The sequence below is a fragment of the Falco peregrinus genome, chromosome 4, assembly GCF_023634155.1.
Source record: "Falco peregrinus isolate bFalPer1 chromosome 4, bFalPer1.pri, whole genome shotgun sequence".
In the NCBI taxonomy this organism is placed as follows: Eukaryota; Metazoa; Chordata; class Aves; order Falconiformes; family Falconidae; genus Falco; species Falco peregrinus.
Genome location: NC_073724.1, coordinates 120,338,081 through 120,360,308, shown reverse-complemented (window position 1 = coordinate 120,360,308; position 22,228 = coordinate 120,338,081). Strand labels below are relative to the sequence as shown.

The 22,228-nt window shown below is 49.6% G+C and overlaps 4 protein-coding genes across 4 annotated transcripts; 2 read left to right on the top strand and 2 right to left on the bottom strand.

Annotated features, from left to right (window-relative positions):
- The first annotated feature begins 1,428 nt into the window (after positions 1-1,428).
- Positions 1,429-3,409, top strand: LOC101924922 (olfactory receptor 52R1-like). Its single transcript, XM_013305149.3, is given in 2 exon segments — positions 1,429-3,179; positions 3,182-3,409. Coding segments are annotated over 2 exon segments (930 nt in total). The 5' UTR covers positions 1,429-2,476; the 3' UTR covers position 3,409.
- Positions 3,410-7,429: 4,020 nt separating this feature from the next.
- Positions 7,430-8,442, top strand: LOC101910327 (olfactory receptor 51G2-like). The gene is given in 3 exon segments (XM_055803138.1): positions 7,430-7,821; positions 7,823-8,087; positions 8,089-8,442. Coding segments are annotated over 3 exon segments (1,011 nt in total).
- A 1,619-nt stretch (positions 8,443-10,061) lies between these two features.
- LOC101910503 (olfactory receptor 51I2-like) lies at positions 10,062-16,444 on the bottom strand. The gene is made up of 2 exons (XM_055803139.1): positions 14,554-16,444; positions 10,062-12,780 (listed from the first exon to the last, which is right to left on the bottom strand). Exon 2 carries the CDS (start codon positions 12,557-12,559, stop codon positions 11,594-11,596), a length of 966 nt encoding a protein of 321 aa, XP_055659114.1. The 5' UTR covers positions 12,560-12,780; positions 14,554-16,444; the 3' UTR covers positions 10,062-11,593.
- Positions 16,445-18,447: 2,003 nt separating this feature from the next.
- LOC101916119 (hemoglobin subunit epsilon) lies at positions 18,448-20,770 on the bottom strand. The gene is made up of 3 exons (XM_005230437.4): positions 20,211-20,770; positions 19,878-20,100; positions 18,448-18,700 (listed from the first exon to the last, which is right to left on the bottom strand). Exons 1-3 carry the CDS (start codon positions 20,300-20,302, stop codon positions 18,572-18,574), a joined length of 444 nt encoding a protein of 147 aa, XP_005230494.1. The 5' UTR covers positions 20,303-20,770; the 3' UTR covers positions 18,448-18,571.
- Between the last annotated feature and the right edge of the window lie 1,458 nt (positions 20,771-22,228).

Below are 22,228 nucleotides of genomic sequence, written 5' to 3'. Positions count from 1 at the left end.
GCTCTGGGGAGGTGACAAAAGGGTGGGGCAAGGAGAGGGAGGAAGGGAGTGGAGGACAGGATGGGAGTGTGGTTTGCACAGTGGTGGGGCAAGGACTGGGAGTCACAGGAGCCTGGAAATGGCAATAGGGCAACAAGGAGTTGTACTGAGCTGGAACAGTAGTTGGAGATTGTAGAAGAATGAAGCTGGGTTAATTAGCATTGATAATATACAGCTATAATAATATGTGGGCTGGCTTCAGCGGCAGCAGGCTGGCTGATGTAGATAAGGTGCAGCTGTGGCTGGTTAAGTTAAGTGGTTGAGAGCCAGGGAAGAGAGAGCAGCCAAGGAAGAGAGAGGAGGAAGAAGCAGAGAGAGGGAGAAAGAGTGGGTTCTGGATGAGGTGAGACAAGGAGAAGGCAGCAGAGGGACTGGCATGAAGAGTGTGTTGGTATGAGATGGTAAAAGACCTTGTTGCAGCTTGATAGTTTGGAGAGTGTTGTGACAGGAGATCTCCTGGGGGTTCTCCAAGTATTACCCTCCCCCTCTGGAATCGGAATGAGGACCCAGCATTTTTCAAAACTGGCATTTCTGCTGTCCCAGACTCTCTCAGTACCAAACCCAAGCCTTGAGGTTTGATACAGTTCCCCAGTCATTGGAGGGGGGTGGGGGTGGTATTTGTATGATTGGTGTTTTAATTGAAATTGGCATTGCCAAAGATTTGGCATAGTGATCTTACTTTGCATGAACTCAGCACAGGGAGGTGCTGTGTGCCACACAGCAAAGTTACTTATGAAACATGCAGAGGGCTCTCAAATGTGCCTTTCAACATTTCACCACTCTCCAACTATGTAATGGGGATGATGTTATCAACTTTTCTCTCAAAGCCTCTATTAGAGCTATGGATGAAATGTAGCACAGAAAGCATAGATTGCTCTTGTTCAGAAAGTATTTCATAATTCATGCGGCTGCAGTTCTAATTACCAGCCCAGTCCTGTGATCCAGTCTTGAACTGCCCCATTGCTCTTAAGTCTCCTCCAAATAAACACACTGCAAGAAGACATGTACAAAATGGGACAAAATGCAGTTGTGCCTATGACGTCCCCAGCATTAAGATGCTTAAAAACTGTCTATTTGTCTCTCTCTAATTACACTTTAAGTAGCAGGGGAATACAGACAGAAAACGGTCTCCTGGTGTCCTCAGTGCAGAGTCCCTGCATGGAAACCTGTAGCACTCAGATGAGTATTTAGGCTTTGGGCAGTAATGTGTTGCTCTCCAGTCAGGCCTTTGATGCCACTACTCACCCTGGGCGGCAGCAGCAGCAGCAAGCACTGAACAGCCCCGGGTCCTGTCTCTCTTATTGCCTTTGTCTGGGAATTGCATTCCCCATCCTGGCATTCTCCATGGAAGAATGAAGTTTTAGCAGCACCAACAGAGGCAGCTGGCAGGAAGGAGGTGGAAAGAAGAACGAAAAATATCAGGAATCTTAATTCCTAGGATGTTTACAGCCACATGGAAAAAAGAGAGGAAATCTCTCCCAGAGCACAGGTGACCCAAAGCCATATGTATCTGTAAGGTCTCAAGTGCAGCCCCGCCAGCCCAGCCCCAGCTGGTTACTGCTGGCTGGGCTGAGGTGGTCGTGGTGTGAAATCTCTCTCTGGATGGAGCGGGAGTGCAGCTGCTGGAGCTGGCTTGGCTGGCACCAGACCCTTGGGGAGGAAAAGCTCAGCTTTCTTCTGCGAAGCTGCTATTGTCTCCTCCATCCCTCTGCTCTTTGCGGCTCCAGGGAGGTTTCTGAAGGGTCAGGAACACTGGCCTCATCTGTGCTGCCGGAGCCTTCAAGGAATACTTTTCCCAAAGTGTTGGGGAAAACCCATGAACTGAGCAATGTGCAGGGGCTGAGCAAGCTGCAGTCTTTTCTGGGGGGAGAATGGACTGTGTTTGTAGGTCGGCAGGGTGTCAAACACCGTGGCACTGGCTAAGATTTTTACCCTGAAATGAGTTGTTCCTTGACTGAGGCAAGCCCTCGTTGTCAGTGTGTACACTGGCAAGCAGCACAATGCTGTCACAAGTTTCTGTAGAGCTGGTGCTAGTGACTTCATATCCCCACCATGCACATTTTAAGAAGGTTTACTTCAGACCAACTTTCATCTGGTCTCCTGGGCTGGATACCCTTTGGACACTGGAGAGTGTCAGGTATGTGCCTTGAGCAGTCTTCCCATTCAGTTTGATCTAGCACGCTCCAGGACCACTCCATCCACTTGGTGGACAGAGCACTTTCAGTGGAAACTGCCAGGACTCTTGCTTCAAAGGGGCTCTCCTGAGCCAGTGCAAGCAGCTATCACAGGGATGGCTGCCCATGGGGGGAATTTGAGCTTCTAGACCTACCTCATGATGGTCACTGTTTGCAGTGACCAGATCAGGTTGAGTGTGTTTGATGCTTTTTTTTACAGGATGCAAGAGCCCTCAGTGTAGGCCAGAGACAAGAAGGGTTTCATGTCTCTGAGCTCTACTGCATTCTCCCACCCTCCCTACTTCCTACTTATTGGCATCCCTGGGCTGGAGCAGGAGCAGTTCTGGCTTGCCTTCCCCTGCTGCATCAGGTATGCCATTGCTGTGCTGGGGAACATCACTCTCGTCCTCATCATAAAGGCAGAGCCAAGCCTGCATGAGCCCATGTACTTTTTCCTGGCCATGCTGGCCTTCACTGACTTGGTCCTATCAACATCTACACTACCCAAAATGCTTGACATATTCTGGCTGGACTCCAGGAAGATTGGGTTTCTCTTCTACCTTGCTCAGACGTTCTTCATCCATACTTTTTCATCAGTGGAGTTGGGCATGCTCGTGGCCATGGCCTTGGATCGCTACACTGCTATTTGCTTCCCTCTGCGGCACTCCAGCATCCTCTCTGTGCCAGTGGTGGTGGCCCTCGGGAGCCTGGTGCTGGTGCATGGGGTTCTCCTGTTGATTCCAGTCTGCTTCCTCCTTCTCAGGCTGCCCTTCTGCCAGCATCACATCATTTCCCACTCTTACTGCAAGCACATGGCTGTGGTGAAGCTGGCATGTGGGGACACCAGACTCAGTGTCATTTATGGCCTTTTCATGGCTTTCATAGTGACAGTATTGGACACGATTCTCATCTCTGTGTCCTACACCATGATCCTGTGGGTGGTGATGAGGCTGTCATCCTCAGAGGCATGACTTTAGTCTTCAGCACTTGTACATCCCATGTCTGTGTCATCCTTTCTTTCTATGTAGCTGTCCTCTTCACATGCTTCTCCCACCGCTTTGGGAAGAGCATCCCTCCCCACGTCCATATAATGGTGGCCAATCTCTACCTGCTACTCCCCCCCATGTTAAACCCCATTGTTTATGGGGTGAGAACAAAGAAGCTCCAGGAAAGGGTGTTCCTCTTCTTCCAGTGAAAGGCAACCTGGCCCATAGGTATGTGCCTGAAACTGTGCTTATCATTTACTGATGATGCTGGTAAATTTAATAAGCAGCAGCACTCTGACTATTGATTTGTTCAGGGAGAAACCCTCCTTCAATGCCTGGAGTTTAAGCAATGCATTCTTGCAGAAATCACTAGATTGCCTCTTCTATTATTGCTGTCCAGGAGGTTTCAACCACTGTGTCATGAATCTTGGCATAAAAACATTCAGTCCAGCTTCTACACCACTGGGAGAAGGAGAGTTCACCCCTCCCAGCAGTTGAACTCTTCACTGTTAAAATTCCTTCGCTATTAAAAAAAATATCCTCTCATGGTGAAAATTGTTCCACTATAAGCCTGAGTATCTCCAAAAGATCTTCATGCGGTGCTTTCATTATTTGAAAAGTGTTCCCTGGGCTGTGTGATGGTATTTAAAACACATGTAGAAGTAGCACTTAGGGACATGGTTTAGTGGTGGACTTGGCAGTCTTAGGTTTATGGTTGGACTTGATGGTCTTAAAGGTCTTTTCCAACCTAAATGATCCTCTGATTCTATGGGAAGGTGGTCACATGGGAACGGTGACTATCCTTGCAGAAGGAAATGGTAGAATTCAATTTTAGGGCTTAACCCTTTTTTTTTGTGTGTGTGTGTGTAAAGGCAAAACCTACACTAATCTTATGCTAGCAAATTCCAACAGTGCCATGTAAGTGTAAACCCTTTCAAAAATATCAGATATCTTCATTGATGTGATTATGTGGAGTGATTTATCAGAGAGATCATTGCTAACAGGATTGTACTGCATTAATATAAGGCAACTATCCTAAAAAAAGTGGCAAACATGTTTTACAAAATCACTGCTCTGTATCTCAGAAAGGTAAGCAGCAGAATGAGGTGAAGGTCAGGCAACCAAACTCAAGTTACAACATTCAAGCACATTACAGACCCTTCCTCTATTTTTAGTGCAAACTGAAGAGCACTAAGGGATGGAGAGGAGGTCTCTGACCTGGCCTGGTGTTTCTTGGAGCTCTCTGTCTTCTTGAGCAGCGCTGACTATTGTGGCCCCCCATGAGGAGTCTCCCACCTCTGCTCTCTCTCCGTGAGCTGGATGTTAGAAGGCAAGCATGAGGGGAGCCCCAGGAAGAGAGCATGCACTTCTGCTGAAGCAAAGCAGATTTGAGGCTGCAGGCAAAATGGGAAACGACTGGGTTTTGGCACCATTTCAGTAGAATACTGAAATTTCAACTCAGTGCATACTTTTTCTTCAGATAAAGCAGAAGTAGCTTTTCACGGACCACAGGCAAGAGGCAGGGGAAGCTAAAGGAGGAGAGAATTGATGGCAGTTTGTCTAAGAACTGGTCTCCGAGCACCCACTTCATTAAGCAGTGCACACTCATGAAGAATTCCTAAATGGTTCACACTTCTTGTGGACTGATGCTGACCCACCTCCACTCTGATGAGGTAGAACCCCCATTTTTCTGCAGGGTCCACAAAAAATGTGTTTTTCATTTTCATGAAGAACATGGGAGCTACCCTCATGACCCATGCCCATCCATTCCACCATACTGCTGCCTCTAGTGGCAACGGGAGGTTGCTTCCAAGAGATGCCTTTTGAAAGCAAGAAATAGCAGCAGGGGGTCGCTACTGGCCACATAAGTGCAAAGGTGGCTGGCTGATGCATATTGCTTTTGTGACCTGTGAGTTGTGTGCATACACACCATCACCACCACATAATGCCAGATACTCAGCACAAACAGCTTAGGCTCCCACTCGGGATTCCCTCCTCTGTAAATAAAGCAAGCTGGCTGTGACATCTGGAGCACTGCACAGTATGGATGGGGTGGTTGCTGGGGTGGGAGGGTGTCAGCAGTGCCCTCCAGTCAGTGCTAATGCTGCATGTCAGCTGCCTGGAGAAAGTGGTGGGAAAGCCAAGGAGGTCTGTATCCAAACCAGGGACACAAGCACACTTTCTCAGGGGGTGGGTGTGTACAACTTTGGGCTGGTGCTTTGAAATCTAAAAGCAATGCATGGTGCAATTGCTGAAGAAGGCCAAACCTGAATGTTCTGATGGGCAGCGCAGTATTTTCGGGAGTTTTACCCCTGACAATGGTGCCTGAGGCCACAGCTGACGGGAAAAGGACATTTTGCCACCATCACTCTCTCCTGTCTGTAGGTTCGCATCTGTCCTTCTCATCCCTACGGAGAGTCTCTCAGGAAGGTTTCCTCCTCTTGGATGTCTCCTTGTTGAAGCCAGAAGCCAGAACCACATTCCAGTCCTCCTTTGACTTCACGCCTCGTTTCTAGCCCTACTTAGCCATTCCACAGTAGCCTTCCACTTGACACTGGGGTTCATTCCTGATAGTCTGTTTGCATCATCTCCTTTGAGACAGTGGCTCACTCCAAAAAAAACCCCAGAAGCAGCAGTATCCAGTGAGCCTGGGACTCCCAGGGGATTTGGTGAAGTGGGGATATGGAGACGTGTTCACTGGCAGCCTGGAGGCAAGATGCTCAGGCAGCTCATATTTGACTATTGCTCCATATTTAAGGCAAAGGGATCTGCTATTTCTGGGCTGCTTTTCCCCTGTTACAAGTCTCCGGTTTGATAATTTCAGAGAACTATGCCAGTATTACTACAATATTACTGTTCAGGTGATTATTAAAAGGAGGATGTGCATGTAATGAGGAGCTTGTTACCTCAGCTCAGGTAAAGGAGCTCAGACCCTTTTCTTGTTGATGGGGGCCTGTACACACCATTTATCTGACCAAGCTAGACATCAGGGTGAGACAAACTGCCTTCTGACAGTGCCTGTTCCCCAATGTGCCTCACAGGGCCCAGGCAACCACCTGAGATGCTGATCCCTATGCAGCAGGCATCTGCACCCAGCTGAGGGGACAGTGACCTGTAAGGAAGAACAAACAGTCCCTGCCTGTGTTACAGCTTGGCAAGGTGGGCAAGTAAGACTGAAATCTTCTCTTCTCAGCATGCAGAAGTGGTTCCTGTGCACCACAGGGAGCTGCTGGAGCTGTCCTCCCTGCTAGAGGGTCATTTGGTTGTTGTTTATTACATTTACAATGCAAAGCAGCACTTGTGTTTGCACAGACAAGAATATCTGAGTCCCACATCTTTCACTCTTGGGCTAGCAGATGTTCACAACACTGCTTTATGGCAACATGCTGGTGAATGCTTGTTGGCTGGATCCTGCAAAATGTTGCTGCACTACATGGGTTCTCAGCTGTGCACAGCTCTCAGATGCAGAAACCACTTGGTGCACAGGCACTTATGTCAGGTCTTTGCTGCCAGGGTTATTTTTAGGGGAGGAAAAGATCACCAAGTCTGATAATCATTCACAGAAAGAAAGAAAATTGAGGTGCAAAAAAGTAACAAAAAAAAAAAAAAGAAAGAAAAACATCTGAAATGAGGATGAAGCTCACAACCGGCAGAGAAGACATGCTCTGAAACGCTAGCACGGAAGTGATGTAGGAAGCTCATTCATACAGTACTGGAAGCCACGCTCAGATATGCGGGTGAGGGAGTCACCTGGAAATGTCAGAGCACAGGGGTAGGTATCTGCATGGTGCTCCTTTGTCTTGTTCTTCTGCAGGACAAGGAAACGCCAGAGCTAGGGCGGGTGAAGTCCCTCTGTGACTCCCGAGTCCAGATGTGGGCTTTCTGTATGAGATACAAGTCTGCTTTCAGCCTTCATCCAGGATGCCAGCTCCTAAGTCTTTTTGCCAGCTGGTGCCACACAGTCAATACACTATCACACCTGCCAATCTAGTAAAACGTTCTTTGGGTCCTGGCATAGAGGTGGCCATAATTCAGCCATCAGCTAGGTACTGTGTCCCTCCATCTCCACAAGCTTTCTAACTTTTAGGAGCTGTAGTTCTCCGTGGCCAGAACTGATCACAAAGGTAAAATGCCCTCTTGCTGTCTCAGCAAACTCAGAAGTCTGGGTCCCTATGGTCACTGTGAGAGAGACGTAAAGAACGCTCTGCTTTATGGTGAGATTACTCTCTCATGTTTTCTGTGACTTCTTTTGTAGGAGTGGGAACTACTGCTTGGTCTTTGATAGGACGAAGATGCTGCACTAGGAAAATGACCAGCAGTATCTTCCTTATACCTTCTACCTTCCTTCTCACAGGAATCTCAGGAATGACAAATGGGAATGTGTGTCTTACCATCCCCTTCTGCTGTATGTATGTCATTTCGATCCTGGGAAATAGTGCAATCCTCCTTGTCATCAAGGCAGAGCGCAGCCTCCATGAGCCCATGTACCTCTTCCCGTGCATGCTGGCTCTCGCAGACCTTGATGTGTCTCTGTCTGGTCTCCCCACAGTGCTGAGTGTGTTGCTCGTTGATGCACACAAGATTGGGTTTCATGCCTGCATCTCCCAGATGTTTTTCATTCACTTTCTCCATCCTGGACTCTGGGGTGCTGTGGGCCATGGCCTTCGACTGCCCCATGGCCATCTACAACCCCTTGCAGTATGCATCCATCCTGACCAACCCCAGGGTAGGTGTCATCTGGCTGGGGCTTGCCGTCAGGAGCCTTAGCCTCTTGCTCCCCTTGCCAATACTTCTGAAGAAGCTGTCGTTCTGCCAGTCCCACATGCTGGCTCACTTCTGTTTGCACCCCAACTTGCTCCAGCTGCCCTGTGAAGATATCAGGGTGAATAAGCATGTATGGCTTATTTGTCCTCTTGGTCACCTTTGGGCTAGACTTGTTGTCCATCATCCTGTCCTACATCATGATCATTAAGACTGTGTTGTGTATTGCATCCAAGTGAGAGCGTCTCGAGTCCCTGGACACCTGCATCTCTCATATCTGTGCTGGTTTGATTTGTTATATCCCAATGATCGGCTTGTCCATGGTGTACAGGTTTGGGAAATCTCCCTCTCTTCTGATCCGTATCTTCATGGCCAGTATCTGCCTCCTTGTACACCCTGTGCTAAACCCTGCTATTTACAGTGTCAAAACTAAACAGATCTGCAGAGAGATACACAAACTTCTCACTCCAAGAAGGCCCTGATGTAGGACACAGAAGACTCAAGAGCTTTTGCATATGGTAGAACAGTTGGTGAATAACAGTGCAGATGCTCTCTACTCCAGCCTGCCATCCATTTGAGTGCTGAGGATCCTGAACCTTTAACCTTTATGCAGTTGGTGAAGTCTACCCTGTTTCAAAGCCCACAGCATTTTCTTTGCCGTATAAAGGGGTGTCACAGTATCTATAGTCTCGTATGCTTTCCTGGTCAATAGTGCAGGGTCTGTAACTGCCTGAGGAGTTGCAACTGCAGCCTCCTAAGCTAATGGCCCTTCTGGTCAGACAAGGAAGACATAGCAATGGGGCATGTCGGGATAAGAGTTATCTGCCTTCACCATGGTACTGGGTCAGCTGGACCCAGGGGTCCTGTCAGAACAAGGGAGCTGATCCTCCTGGCCAGCACTGCCTAGGGATGGATCTGCATGGGAAATATAATGCTAACTAGAGGTGCTCAGCCATCTCGCCTCTAGTGCAGCAGCATGCACTACAGCACAGATTACATATGTGCAAGAGGTGTTTAAGATGAAAGTCACCAGACATTTCCCTTCCCTAGGACTGTAACCAGCCCACTCCAGGGTGTTGCAGACTCACAGCAGCTGGGATGGTTCACCTGCTCTGCCTGGACCAGGGACTTTCTACAAGGGCATGTAGTGATAGGACAAGGGGTAACAGTTTTAAACTGAAAGAGGGCAGACTTAGGTTAGATACTAGCAGGAAATTCTTTGCTGTGTGTGTGGTGAGGCACTGGCCCAGGCTGCCCAGGGCAGCTGTGGGTGCCCCATCCCTAGCAGGGCTCAAGGCCAGGCTGGACGGGGCTGGGAGCAACCTAGTCTGGTGGAAGATGTGTCCCCCCATGGCAGGGGGGTTGGAACCCCCATGTCAGGGGGTTGGTCTCTTCCGGCCCAAACCACTCTGTGATACTGATTCTGTGACCAGCAACCAAACGCCTCAATGCGGACCCACAATGGAAATGGAGCCTGTGCAATATCATTGCAACAGCACCCAGCTCATGATACCATCAGGGCATAACAGGAGCGGGATTATACACAAAAGGGTTCAGGTCAGATCCCCAGGCGGTGTGAGTAGGTCCAGCTCAGCCACCACACTGCAGCTCCACCATCCTGTATTACAGCAATAGGAGAGCCAGCTCCCACTGGGGACCCCTGAAACGAGGTGCTGCCATGCGCACTGTGTGTTTAATGCCCTACCCCCCAGTAGGAGATCTGAGCAAGACAGAGCCTGCAGAAGAGTGGCACAGATTCCCCTAAAGCAGATAGTTGGGGTTGGTTTCACCCCAGAATATCCTGCCTGCTCCCCATGCCTCCCTCTGCTTTAATTTCCATCTTTATGAATAGGATTGCTTCAGCATAGGGTGAGAAAGCAGAGAGGCGAAGCAGTGCTATGCACTTAAAACTATTGATAGCAGTGCTGGTCGCAGCCTTGCTGTGCACAAGGCTGTACATTGAAGGCAGCGCCTTCCTCATGGTCCTGAAGCACCCACCATCTCAGGATGGGCTAAGAAGAGCCCAAAAAAATCCCGTTTTCTTTTTTTCCCTTACAGAAAGCTGTCATTACTGAGAACAACCAAGGAACACTGGTATGTACTGAAGCCTAAATAGGCACATGAATACCCAAGGGAAATGACGGAAAACTAACAAAAAATGCCCTGTGTACTCCAAGTCAGACCATGGACTGAATGGCCATCAGTGCTTTACAGGCTGATCAGATTTCTCAGATGTGATCCAAACAACAGAAGCCGCCTGCCTCAGGCTGAGCCCTCTTCCTAGGGTTTCAGGGTTGAGCACTGAGTTTGACAAACAAGCTTCATGGCATTTCCCTGTCTCTCATAGCAGCCCAGGAGAACTATCCACAGATGGATTATGTATACATACCAGCATGCAGCAAGAGTTTCCTCAAACTCCTTCATTTTAGACCCACTCGCATGGGACTTGTGGTCCAAATAATAGCTTACTCATTCAGGTGTTACCAAGTGTCATGGTGGTTCTGTGTCTGTTGGGGCTGTGGTACCCTCAAAAGCTTGTTAGGGCAAAAGGAAGCACACCATCTATGTGGAGCCAAGAATTTATTGTCATTGCAATTAAATTTTTAACAATGTTACAAAACTACAGAAGACAGTTGCTGTCAGTACCTTGGCCGACCTAGTATCATCTGCAAGCTGTGATCGTTCACTGTGCGCTCCCTCATCCAGGTCAGTGATGACAATGCAGAAAGAAAGGAGTTCTGGCAGAGATCCCTTGGGGAGGACACTGCTGAGTCTTCTCTGGACAGAAAATGGCCTACCCTTACTTAAACCCACTGTTCATCCCTTGAAGAGAGTTTCCTCCAATCCCCCTACAAAGTAATTTCATTAAAAGCATTTAGTCAAAGGCTTTGGGGCATCCAGGTGTATTATGGCCATGGGATCCTTCCAGCTGGAGCCCCCCTCACAGAAGTCCAGCAGAGCACCAAGGCAGGATCTCCCCTTGCCGTAGCCTGGCTGGCTCCACCACAGCTTTACCCCTAAGTGTTTACCCTTACGCTTAGTGACTTTATTCTTTATCACAACCTCTACTGTCCTACCAGTGAGAGAAATCAAGGCTACTGGTCAGTAGGTCTCAGGAACCCCATGGAGCCCCTTTTGCAGGCGGAGTTGAAGGGATGCTCCGCCCTGCAGCACCATGACCATTTGCAATAGAGTGCTGCACCCTGAACAGCAGCTCTGCAGCTTCTCATCTAAGCTTCTTCCAGACTCTCGGGTGAATGATATCTGGTTCTGGGAGTTAGTGATATCTAAGTGATCTTTCTTTGATGGAACACTTCCTCCATATTTACTTTGAACTGATCAAAATCCTCTAATCCATTTGCTATGAAGACGGTGCCGGGTATAGAAACCCCATGGAAAGAATTCCTGAGCTTCTCTGCTGTGGCCTTATCACCCATGAGTACGCTTCTCACCCTTGCTCACCTGTTTCCCAGACAGATTCCTGCTTTTGATGCATTTAAAAAGTGTTCCTCTGACAGTTAGAGCATCCTTTGCAAGGTGTTCATCCCATTAATTTTTGCCTTTCTTAAACTCCTGCTTATGTTCCATCTGTCATTTCTTGTGGGAATTTCATGTAGGCAAGCTTCCCACTTCTCAATGACTCCTGGGCTGCTGGCCATGGCCAGGCCAGGCCAGTCTTGCACACAGGAACCTGAGGAGGCCTTTGCGAATGGGCTTGTTTTTCATGCTGTAGATGATGGGGTTCAACATAGGCGGGACAAAAAGGTAGATGTTGGCCATGAGCATCTGGCTGAAGGGTGCAGCGTTTTTCCTGTACCGGTGTATAAAGGAGAGGCCAGCCATGGGGACATAGAAGAGAAGAACAGCACAGAAGTGAGAGACACAAGTGTTGAGGGCTTTGGTCTGCTCCTCTCTGGAGGTGATGCCCACCACGGCCTTAATGATCATGCTGTAAGACAAGATGATGAGCACTGAGTCTAGGGTGATGAATAGCACCAGAGTTAGGCCATACAGGCTATTCAGGGTGGTGTCTGTGCACGCCAGCCGTATCATATCCTGGTGCAAGCAATAGGAGTGGGATAGCACGTGGGACCTGCAGAACGGCAGTCGTGTGAGCAGGCAGATGGGCGGGAGCGCCATCAGAGAGCGGCAGACCATCCCCAGCCCAATCTTTGCAATCCTGGCACTGGTGAGGATGGAGGAGTATCTCAGCGGGCAGCAGATGGCCATATAGCGATCAAAGGCCATGACCAGAAGCACCGAGGATTCCATGAAGGAAAAGGCATGAATACAGAACATCTGGGTGAGGCAGAGCGGGAAGCTGATCTCTCCAGTGCCAAACCAAAAGACACGCAGCACCGTGGGTAGGGTGGACAGAGTCAGGCCCAGGTCTGTGGTGGCCAGCATCGAAAGGAAGTAGTACATGGGCCGGTGGAGCCTTCGATTGGCTCTCACGACCAGCAGGATGGTGCCATTTCCCAGCATTGCGATGAGATACATCAGGCAGCAAGGGAAGAAAACCCAGTGCTGGAAGTGAGCCATCCCAGGAATGCCAGTCAGCAGGAAAGTCAGGGCATGGCTGCTGTTCCCTGGGGACATACTTGCCCCACCTTGATGCTCTGCCTGGGTTAAAGCCCCTCTTTTTATTAGTGTTTCAAAGTTGATGCCAGGTTAGATTTCACAAGGCAATGAAAATGAACGGTTCACATGAAGATCTCATTTCTTTTCTCCTCCTTGAAGATGTGCCAGAGCAGAGATGAGCACTTTGATGTGCCAGTTCTGTCCTGTTTCTTGCTTTATTTTCTCCCCAGGCTCCTCCCCTGTAATGTCAATAGTAACATCATTTATCACACAGGGGCTACCTCCATCCCAGGACATTGCTATGGCCTCTCCTCTCAGTTGCTGTACGCAACATTGCTGTCCTTCCCTGGCACTCAGGTCCTGGTCTCTGCATCCATGTGGGTCCCTCTTCAGCTTTGTTTTTGCAGCCTCTCCCCTCAGTCCCCAGCCCCTTCCCCACCTCTGCTCTCAGTCCCTGATGCACACAGCCTCACCCCATGCACTTCCATGCAGGACAAAGCAGGAGGACAATGGTCCCTCTGACCATCCTTGCTTCTCTGGGCAGCCCTCCCCTTGCCCATGGGCTGTTGCAGCAGATGCCAGATGCCTGTTTCCGCTCCCAGGCTGTGCCTCCAGCCTGTTCTCTGTCCTTACCTGCGCGTACCATCTTGCCCAGCCAGCTCCCTCAGCTTGCTTGCTGGATGTTCAGCCTTCTACCTTCCACCCTGTGCAGGATGCCCTGCCTGGAGCTCTGCAAACCACCATCCCCTGTCTGCCTGCTGAGCTGGGACCGTGGCTTGGCTCTTGGCAGATACGGTCCTGCTTGTCCTTCTGTCCTCCACCTGCACCCTTTGCTATCGCTTAACCTTCCCTTCAGCAGGAGGCAAAGGGGAAAAGCCCGCAGCTTTCCCCTTGGTTTGCGTCTGTGCAGCACCCAGCATCGTGGCACTGTGTTCCTTGACAAGGGTCCCTGGGAGCTACAGAAGCAGCAGCAGTTACCAGAATTTATCTGTCACCCACTCTGAACCCTGAGGGGACACGCTCACTCCTGCCAGTCTACATTTGGTAAGGCATTGGCAAATTTAGGACATTGTTGTTTCCCTCCACTCCAGAGATTATTTACTGTTCTAATTGTTGTTGCTGTTAGTGCAGTTCTTAACGATAGCACACCAAGCTCTTTGAAGTGACAGGTATTCCAATTGATGTCTGTGTTAGTAATATACACAAGCAACTGTAATTCTTAGCAGAAATGTTGTTCTTACAGTAACAGTTATGGGTAAAATTAAGCAATGTGTACACAAAGCCAGCTCTCATTTCTTCTACAGAACTGTAGCCAAGGGCTTCCAGTCAACAGCCCACAGAGACCTCAGGGAAATACAGTGCTATGTGGAACACAAATCATAAAAGAAAAGCAATGTTTAAAGGGCTGAAGCTCTGAACACAGGGACAGTACTTTTTGGGGTTGGAAGTAAAAAAAAAAACAACCCACCAACAAACATGCTGTTATAAAATGCTCATCTAAGGAATTTGCGCTCCATCTGTCTATGTAAACAGGGAATGTGGCATTGCTTAAGTGGAGGGTTTGTGGCTAAAGGCAGGACTGTGCCATGAGAAATTTAATTGGTCTATTCCCAGCTGCCCCACTTGTGCTGGGGGTGCACAGGGACTTGAGAAGGCACGCAGCCAGGACTGCAGCTGACCAACAGCATATTCCGTACCAGATGACATTGCGCTCAGCCATAAACCTCGGGGGGGGGGGGGGGGGGGGGGGGCGGGGGGGCTGTTCGCTGAACATTGTTGGGGTTAAACCACAACAAAGGAAGAATGATGGGTGCATGGGTGGGTGGATGGATGCATGGATGGAGTGTGTGAAAGAGCTGCAGGAATGCACAGTGACAGATAAGCAAGCTGGCTGTGAACCAAAGCTCCCTTTTAGCACAAATTCTGAACTGAAAATGTCCCACCCAAAATTAAAACATCAGTGATGAAGCAAGGCTGGCAGGGAAGTGCATTGAGCCTTCAGATGTCCTTACCTCTGTTCAGCTGAAGTCCTTACACAGAAGATGCGGAGTGAAAGGGAACCTTGCTTCTGCCCATTTCACATGCAGAGGAAGCTGTCTGGTTTTGTAATGCCTGTGTGAAATCTCAGCAGCAATGGCAGTCACCTGGGACCTGCTGCAGGGGCTGAGGCCATGAAATGCAAAACAACTACACAGTCCAGGAAGGCAATGGTACTCCCATTTGTACCTTAACTGCTACCACCCTGGCAGCAGCACAAGGGTAAATACTACACGAGCAAAAACAAGGATCATAAATGTTTAGGAACTGGTGGTCAGAGCAGCAATGACACACAAAAAAAAAAAAAAAAAAAAGTTTCCCCAAGATTTGTCTTCCCTTTTAACATAGAACCATGAAGTAAAACACACCCATCCCTGGCAAGCCTTTCAGTGCAAAAGCTGTGCCTCACTCTTCTTCCTCTGTATGCTTGAAAAAGTTCTACCATGGCAAATGTTTGGGGAGAGAGAGTTGGGGAAGGGATGGGGAGAGGGATATGCAGTGCTCACAGGTGCAGCATGTACCAGCATGGGTGTAGGGTGAGCCTATATTTTGGCCATGCAAAAGCACTGTCATGTACACATTGCATTCTCAAACATCAGCAGTGGAATCCCAATAAACCCTCTTACAGATGGATACATTTTATTTTCCCCATCTTACGGACAGGGCAACTAAAACAAAGAGGGAAACCAGAAAAAGCTAATACCACTTTTTATTTACTTCTCAAAAGCTTTAAAACATCTTTTTCAAAATCAGAACAAGTACATTACCATTCATCCTCATTTCAAATAGTGTGGGAAAAAACAACAAACATATCACATGGGTGGCTGAATTTTGTTACGATTGTATTCCAGTCCCACCAGTTCCAAGACCTGTCTTCTGAAATGCTCTATTATGCTGACACTCCTGACAGCATATTCCCTCTAGAGGCATAAAATCGTGCCTTACACTATATATAACCCCACCAGGGGCAGCACAGTCAGTGAAAGTGTTTTTGGCTTGTGCTAAGAAGTGAACTGGGGGTTTTTTTTCTGCTCTTGTTATTTTGGTAAGTGTGGAGATCAAGACAGATTAAAATAATTCTACCTGAGAGTCCCCTGGTCAGCCTGCTCCTTAGGCTGACATTAAACTGCAAATAAGAATTCCTTAAAAGGCTCAGGGGGTTGATTAATTCATTATATTTTCTAAGCTGGAGTTTTTAAGTTTCCATTTGCAAGCAATGTGCCACAGCATTTAACAAGAGGATTTTACTGTAGAGAAGACAGGAATGTTTCTCTCATAATCACAAAATGCACCACCACATTTTTCATTGTGCACACTCCATTAAGTATCCTAGCACATCTAGTCAACTACCTCTTTTTATTAAAACCTGTAACCACTGCAAACAATGTCTATTATGAGATAAATGTGCCCCAGCTCTTTCTTATGTGCTCCTTCACCCTCCTGGAGTCAGCAGTGCTTTTTTCCATGCCCCTTCATAAGCTGATGGCTCTCTGCCCCCCATGGAGGTGTGTGACCATGCCAACAGGCATTAGGGGAGCCAAAACAGGGCTGACACAACCACAGAGGACTATAGACCTGATCATACCCTGTCTCCTTATCTCTTCTGACTGCCTGGTGACCAAGGAGTGCCTTGTCCCATCCCATTTGCCTCCATCTCACGGTGACCTGGCTGCCTTCCAGAGAGATGGCATTCAGTAGCATCTATGCCCCAAACCTAATTTTCTTCACCAAGGGTTCAGTTCTCCTCTTCATTTTGTTGTCCTCCATCATGGTCCTTGTGACACCTCTCAGCATTGCCTCCAAGGGCAAAGGACTGAAGATTGTGTGGTCTCAGTCTTCTTCATCCCAGAATATGGCTAGCCCATCCTGCACAGATTTGGGAAAGAGGCACACCTGTCTTACACGCTGTGATGGGCAACATCTACATGCTCCTCCCACCTCTCTTCAATCCTCTCGTTTGCAGCATCCAAACAGAGCAGACTGACCAGCAGGCTGAGGGAGGTGATTGTCCAGCCTTGACCCTGCTCTGATGAGACACCCACCTGCCCAGCCCTGTGTCCAGCTCGGGGGCCCCCAACATCAGAAGGACCCGGACCTGTTGGAGCGGGCCCAGAGGAGGCCACGGAGCTGGTCAGAGGGCTGGAGCCCCTCTGCTGTGGGGACAGGCTGGGAGAGCTGGGGCTGTGCAGCCTGGGGAGGAGAAGGCTGCGGGGAGACCTTAGAGCAGCTCCCAGTGCCTGGAGGGCCGACAGGAAAGCTGGGGAGGGGCTTCGGGCAAGGGCAGGGAGTGGTGGGACAGGGGGGAATGGCTTGAAGCTGAGAGAGGGGAGATTTAGGTTGGACATGAGGAAGAAACCCTTCCCCGTGAGGGCGGCGAGGCGCTGGCCCAGGCTGCCCAGAGCAGCTGTGGGTGCCCCATCCCTGGCAGGGCTCAAGGCCAGGCTGGACGGGGCTGGGAGCAGCCTGGGCTGGGGGGAGGGGGCCCTGCCCCTGGCCGCGGGTGGGACTGGGTGGTCTTGAAGGTCCCTTCCAGCCCAAACCCTTCTGTGATTCTGTGAGTCTCTAACTTACAAAGGCACCTACAACTTGTTTCTTTATGGACCCCTTCAAACTAAGCCATAGGTGAGCAAAGCAAGCAAATGCCTTGCAAACTCAGACTGAACCACAGAACGGTAAGGGCACTCCAGGGATCTCTGGTCTGATGCCCTGCTTGAAACAGGGTCAGCACATGGGTTGCTCTGCTGTTGGCTGCACAGCGTTTCCAGGAGCTCAGCTCTTCTCCATATCCCTACAGATTTGGCACATAGGAGAAGCCTGCAGAATCCAGGTGAGATGAGGGCAGATTTTGAAAGATTATGGTCCAAAACAACTGTGTCCTCCCTGGTAACTTCAGAAACTTCTATCACAGCCAGGTCTCTGCTGTGCCAGATGCTGTAAACAGCACTGGTTGTCAGCCCCCTTGTGCAAGGTGTCTCCAGTCCTGGTTTAAGAAAAGATTTAAGAGTAAGATAGACACAGTCCTGGCTATTTTTATGGTGTTTTTTTTTTTTTTTCTGTTTGGTATAATAAAATAGCTAAAAAATAATTGAATTTGTCACCTTTGTTCCAATGAAGGAATGACGAAGCCTGACACACAGCCTGGCTCCGTGCACCATGAAGGCCCCTCGGATGGGATAAGGAGGGCCAGGCACAGCAAAGCCCCAATACCAGCTAGTGTGGTGGGATTTTTTCGCTGGGTGATGCTGGGAACTGAATCCCCTTGGTCTGGACAGAGGGGGTCTTTGGGACTGTGGGTGCCTGGGGATGAGGATCTGCTATGTGCATCAGCATGAAAAATGCCCCCTGGAGAAGCATATCTCCTGTTAGACCAGCTGATACAGCTAGAAGAAGTGGACATCTCCTGAACCTCCCAAGAGTCAGAGTTGAAAGGTTTTCTCCTGCATCAGCTGGTCTAAAAGGAGATGGTCCATCCCCAGCCCTAGAGCAGAGCAGGGCAAGGCAGGCACCAGCCCCCAAAGTGCAGCAGCAGCTTGGCTGGCAACTCTGTGCTCCAGATGGTGCTGGCTTCACCTTATTTCACATTAATGTAGAGCTGGGAGACCAGATGTGGATTCTTCACAATCTCGCATTATTGCTATGGCCCTCCCTGAAACAGCCCCAAGTGTCAGGGCCCTTTGCATGGGTTTCATCTTCACAGGCACCCAAGCACGCACTAGCAGGGAGCACACATGAGACAGCACTGCAGAGTTAAGGAAACTGTTTGCAACAGCCCTTAGAAACAAGAAATGTACCCAAACATGGATGGCATTGTGTGGAACAGCACAAACTCCCCTGGCCCCCCTACTTTCCTAGCACAGAGACTCTGCAGACACAGTGCTGGAAAGCCTTTATTTGGTGGTTACAGCCTGTCAATACCCACAGGGCATCTCCTCGGGCTCAGAGGTGCTTGTGGTGGAGCAGGGATTCTTCCTTGCACGGCTGGTCCTGGGATGCTCAGTGGTACTTGCGGGCCAGAGCGTGAGCCACGACACCGACCAGCTTTTGCCAGGCAAACTGGCAAGCAGGGGTGAAATCCCTGCCAAAGTGGGAAGCCAGGACAATGATTAGGATGTCTCCAAGGAGCTGGAGGAGAAAGAGGAAAACAGACAGGTTCAGTGCTGCTTGAAGCATTGTGCCACTGCAGACCCCAGAGCAGGGAACTGGCATCCCTGAACTGGGGCTGAGCTGTTGCACCCACAACCTCTCAGAGAAGGCTCTGTGCTCCTGCTTTTCACAACTCCACCAGCCCTACCCTGTCCTGCCATGTCTTTAGCTCTAAACAGCTTCTTCCTTCATGCAAACTCCCTGTCTCCCTGGTTTTCCTGCTGCAGACTTCCCTTGGTCCCTCTCCTTCCCATCCCCCACCAACACCACCCTGTAACCCACAGGCTGCATTTCCCTTCTCCTGACTTCTCCCTGAGGCTGGACTTCCCTACTGAAAGGACTCACATGCTGCACACACCTCGTCTTTCTCCTCAGCTCCTCTGCCTCCTATAAGTGACCCTCAGGCTCCAGGGCTGCTTATGGCGACTGGCTCACTCCCCATTCCCTGAGACTGCTACAACAAAATCCTCAGTCGTTCCTTAGAAATCTCTGGGATTTCGAAAAACAGTATTTGCTTCAGTCTTAAAAAAAAAAAAGGAAAGAAAGAGCCTTGAAACTATTCCCCACCATTTTGGGGATGCTAAAGCAATTTGGCCTGAGACCCACCCTGCAAAATGCTGTTCTGGGTTTTTTTTGGGTTGTTTTTATTTTTTTTTTTAATTCTTTTTCTCCTTTATATGTAAATGGAGAAAATTATCCCTTTCTATTTAAAACTGTTGGAGGAGCAGGGAGTGTCCCATCCAGACAGGCAGCCCATTCTCTGTGCTTTTCCGGCACGCTAGCCACTCATCTTGCTATAGGACCTATGATTTCCTTAAATGCTCTTCTTTGCTTCCCTCTGCTTCCAACTCCTCCAGCCCGTGCTGCACCTTCCCTGGGGTTTGTTTCTTTTGTCCCCGACCAGATCTCCTTCAGGTAACAATCTCCCCATCACTGTGATGGTACTTAAAATGGGACTTTTCACTGTGAAAGCCACCCACAACCTTGCAAAGAGTCCTGCACAAGCTATCACCATGCTTGGGTACTACAGAGGGACTCTGTTTCCATAAAGCACCCTTGGACAGAGTTGTTGGAGGAAATACCAACCGTTTCAAAGCAAAATCTGACTTCTCCCACCCGAGGTAGGGAAGGGGCTGGGACTGCAAACATGTCTCACCCTGAAGTTCTCAGGGTCCACGTGCAGCTTCTCACAGTGCAGCTCAGACAGCTTGGCGTAGGTCGACTTAATGTTGTCCAGGTTCTTCACAGCTTCCCCAAAGGAGGTGAGCACTTTCTTGCCATGGGCACGGACCTTGGGGTTGCCGAGGATGGCGGTGGGGCTGGAGAGGTTCCCAAAGGAAGCAAAGAACCTCTGGGTCCAGGGGTAGACAATCAGCAGCCTGGGTGAGAGACAGAGGGACACAGACACAATGTTAATGCTCCCAAATGCAATTGCCACAGTTTGTCTATCCAGGGTGCAGCTGAGCAGATGCCTGGGAGATGGACCTACCTGGCCAGGGCCTCGGCACCGCATTCCTCCACATTGACCTTGCCCCAGAGGCTGGCGATGAGCTGCTTCTCTTCAGCTGACCAGTGCACCATGGTGGCAGGCGGCTTTGCTCAGAGCGGCGGGAGGACACAGACCCTGTAGCTGAGCTGCAGACCCCATGGAGGTTTTTATCCCCTGCCAGCAGCTCCTCCCTGTCCTGTGCTATGGGGTCATTGGCTGGGGCTGGCTGGGGTGGGGGTCCCCAGAAGTGGTGGAGCAGAAGGGGATGGCCAGGGTGTGGCATCCTGAGAAGGGGCCCCTGGTTATCCTGAGCTCAAGAGCTTTATCCCTTCCCCTCTGTGCAGGCAATTCTCTGTTTCACCTACCAGATGTGAGCCCCTTTGCAGAGAAAAGACTGCACAATCCACTGTGCAGTAGTCCACTATGCTTTATCATGGATGAGGACCTTTGGAGAAGGGCATGTAGTGATAAGACAAGGAGGAATGTCTTTAAATCGAAAGGGGGTAGAATTAGATTAGATATTAGGAAGAAATTATTTGCTGTGAGGGCGGCGAGGCGCTGACCCAGGCTGCCCAGAGCAGCTGTGGGTGCCCCATCCCTGGCAGGGCTCAAGGCCAGGCTGGACGGGGCTGGGAGCAGCCTGGGCTGGGGGGAGGGGGCCCTGCCCGGGGCAGGGGGTGGGACTGGGTGGTCTTGAAGGTCCCTTCCAACCCAACCCATTCTATGAGTTTATGATAAGTGCATGGGACTCAGTGGGTGAGAGCCTTGTGCCTTGGCTCTCCCAAATACTGGACTCTGCCTTGCCTTAGCCTCTATCAGCAAAATGATGAATGCCCCTGCCAAAATGCATCCTGTGGCAGAGCAACCTAGAGGGATTTGCCACCAGGAAACCGTGTAGATACCTGTACTGCAGGAGGATTCCATTGTCCTTGCACCACCAGCAGCTGTGAGCAATGCTGGAGTTGTCCAGAGGATGCTCAGGCTTTGCAGCTGAAATCTGCATTAACCCTATTTTCCTCCTCCTGTAACAGAACTTGACCTGTTTAGTTTACTTATCCCTTTTGGAGTGTGAGGAAGCTCATCCAAATGTTCTCCCCTCAGATGTAAAAGGACCACCTAGATGCAGCGCTGCTGGACAGGGAGCAAGTATTAAAAAGGATCACCCTTTTCATCCCATTTCTGCTTTCATCCACATCCATAAAAGGCAGGGGAAATGGGCTTTGAACACAAGGGTTTCCACTTTGGGATCTCCTTTGTGTTCAAAAAGCAGCAAAAAGCTGTGTCCAACCTGGAGGAGCCCAGGGCCTTTCCCTTCTGAACCTGACCTGACAAGGTTGCTGTATTTCATGTTTCACCCCACGTTCAGCCAGGCTGTGCCCAACCTCCTTTGGCAGGAAGAGATATTTGTGCTTCATGTGAGTTGCTGTCCTGGGACACCCCTCAGCACTCTGCGGGCAATGGACCTTTGCCAGGAGCCCTTACATGATGGTGGGGGGGCTCTCCTGATTTATTTTCTGCATAAAGCCCCAATAAATGCTGTCCTTGCTGAAAGCACACGGGCTTTGATCCTGATCTCAAGGCACCTAGGGCAATCAATCCACTGTCTCCCTGGTGTTTTCCATAGGATTTGGATTGGGCTACGTAAGAGGCACTGGGTCTTGTTGGTCTGGGGGCTGGGTAAGATGAGGGGCATTTGGATGGCCAGGCTGCAGTGGAGCTAAAGACCTGACAAAGTTCCTGTCTGGACATCAGGGCTTGCCTTCCTCCATGTTCCTCCTGCCAAGTGTCTTCAAGCCTTTTACTGCAAATACACGAATGGGAGGGAAGTCAATTAAAAGAAAGAAAATACTGAGGGAGATTTTCAGCCTGATAATATCTCTTTGCCCTTTTAGTTGTAGAGGTTTTTTTCAATGGAATAGGGATGAGTAATCTTCATTAGAGCTGCCTACATCTGCCTTTTCTTAAGGAAACCTAATGCATGAGGGCTGGTGTGCTAGAACATGATGAGAAATCAAGCT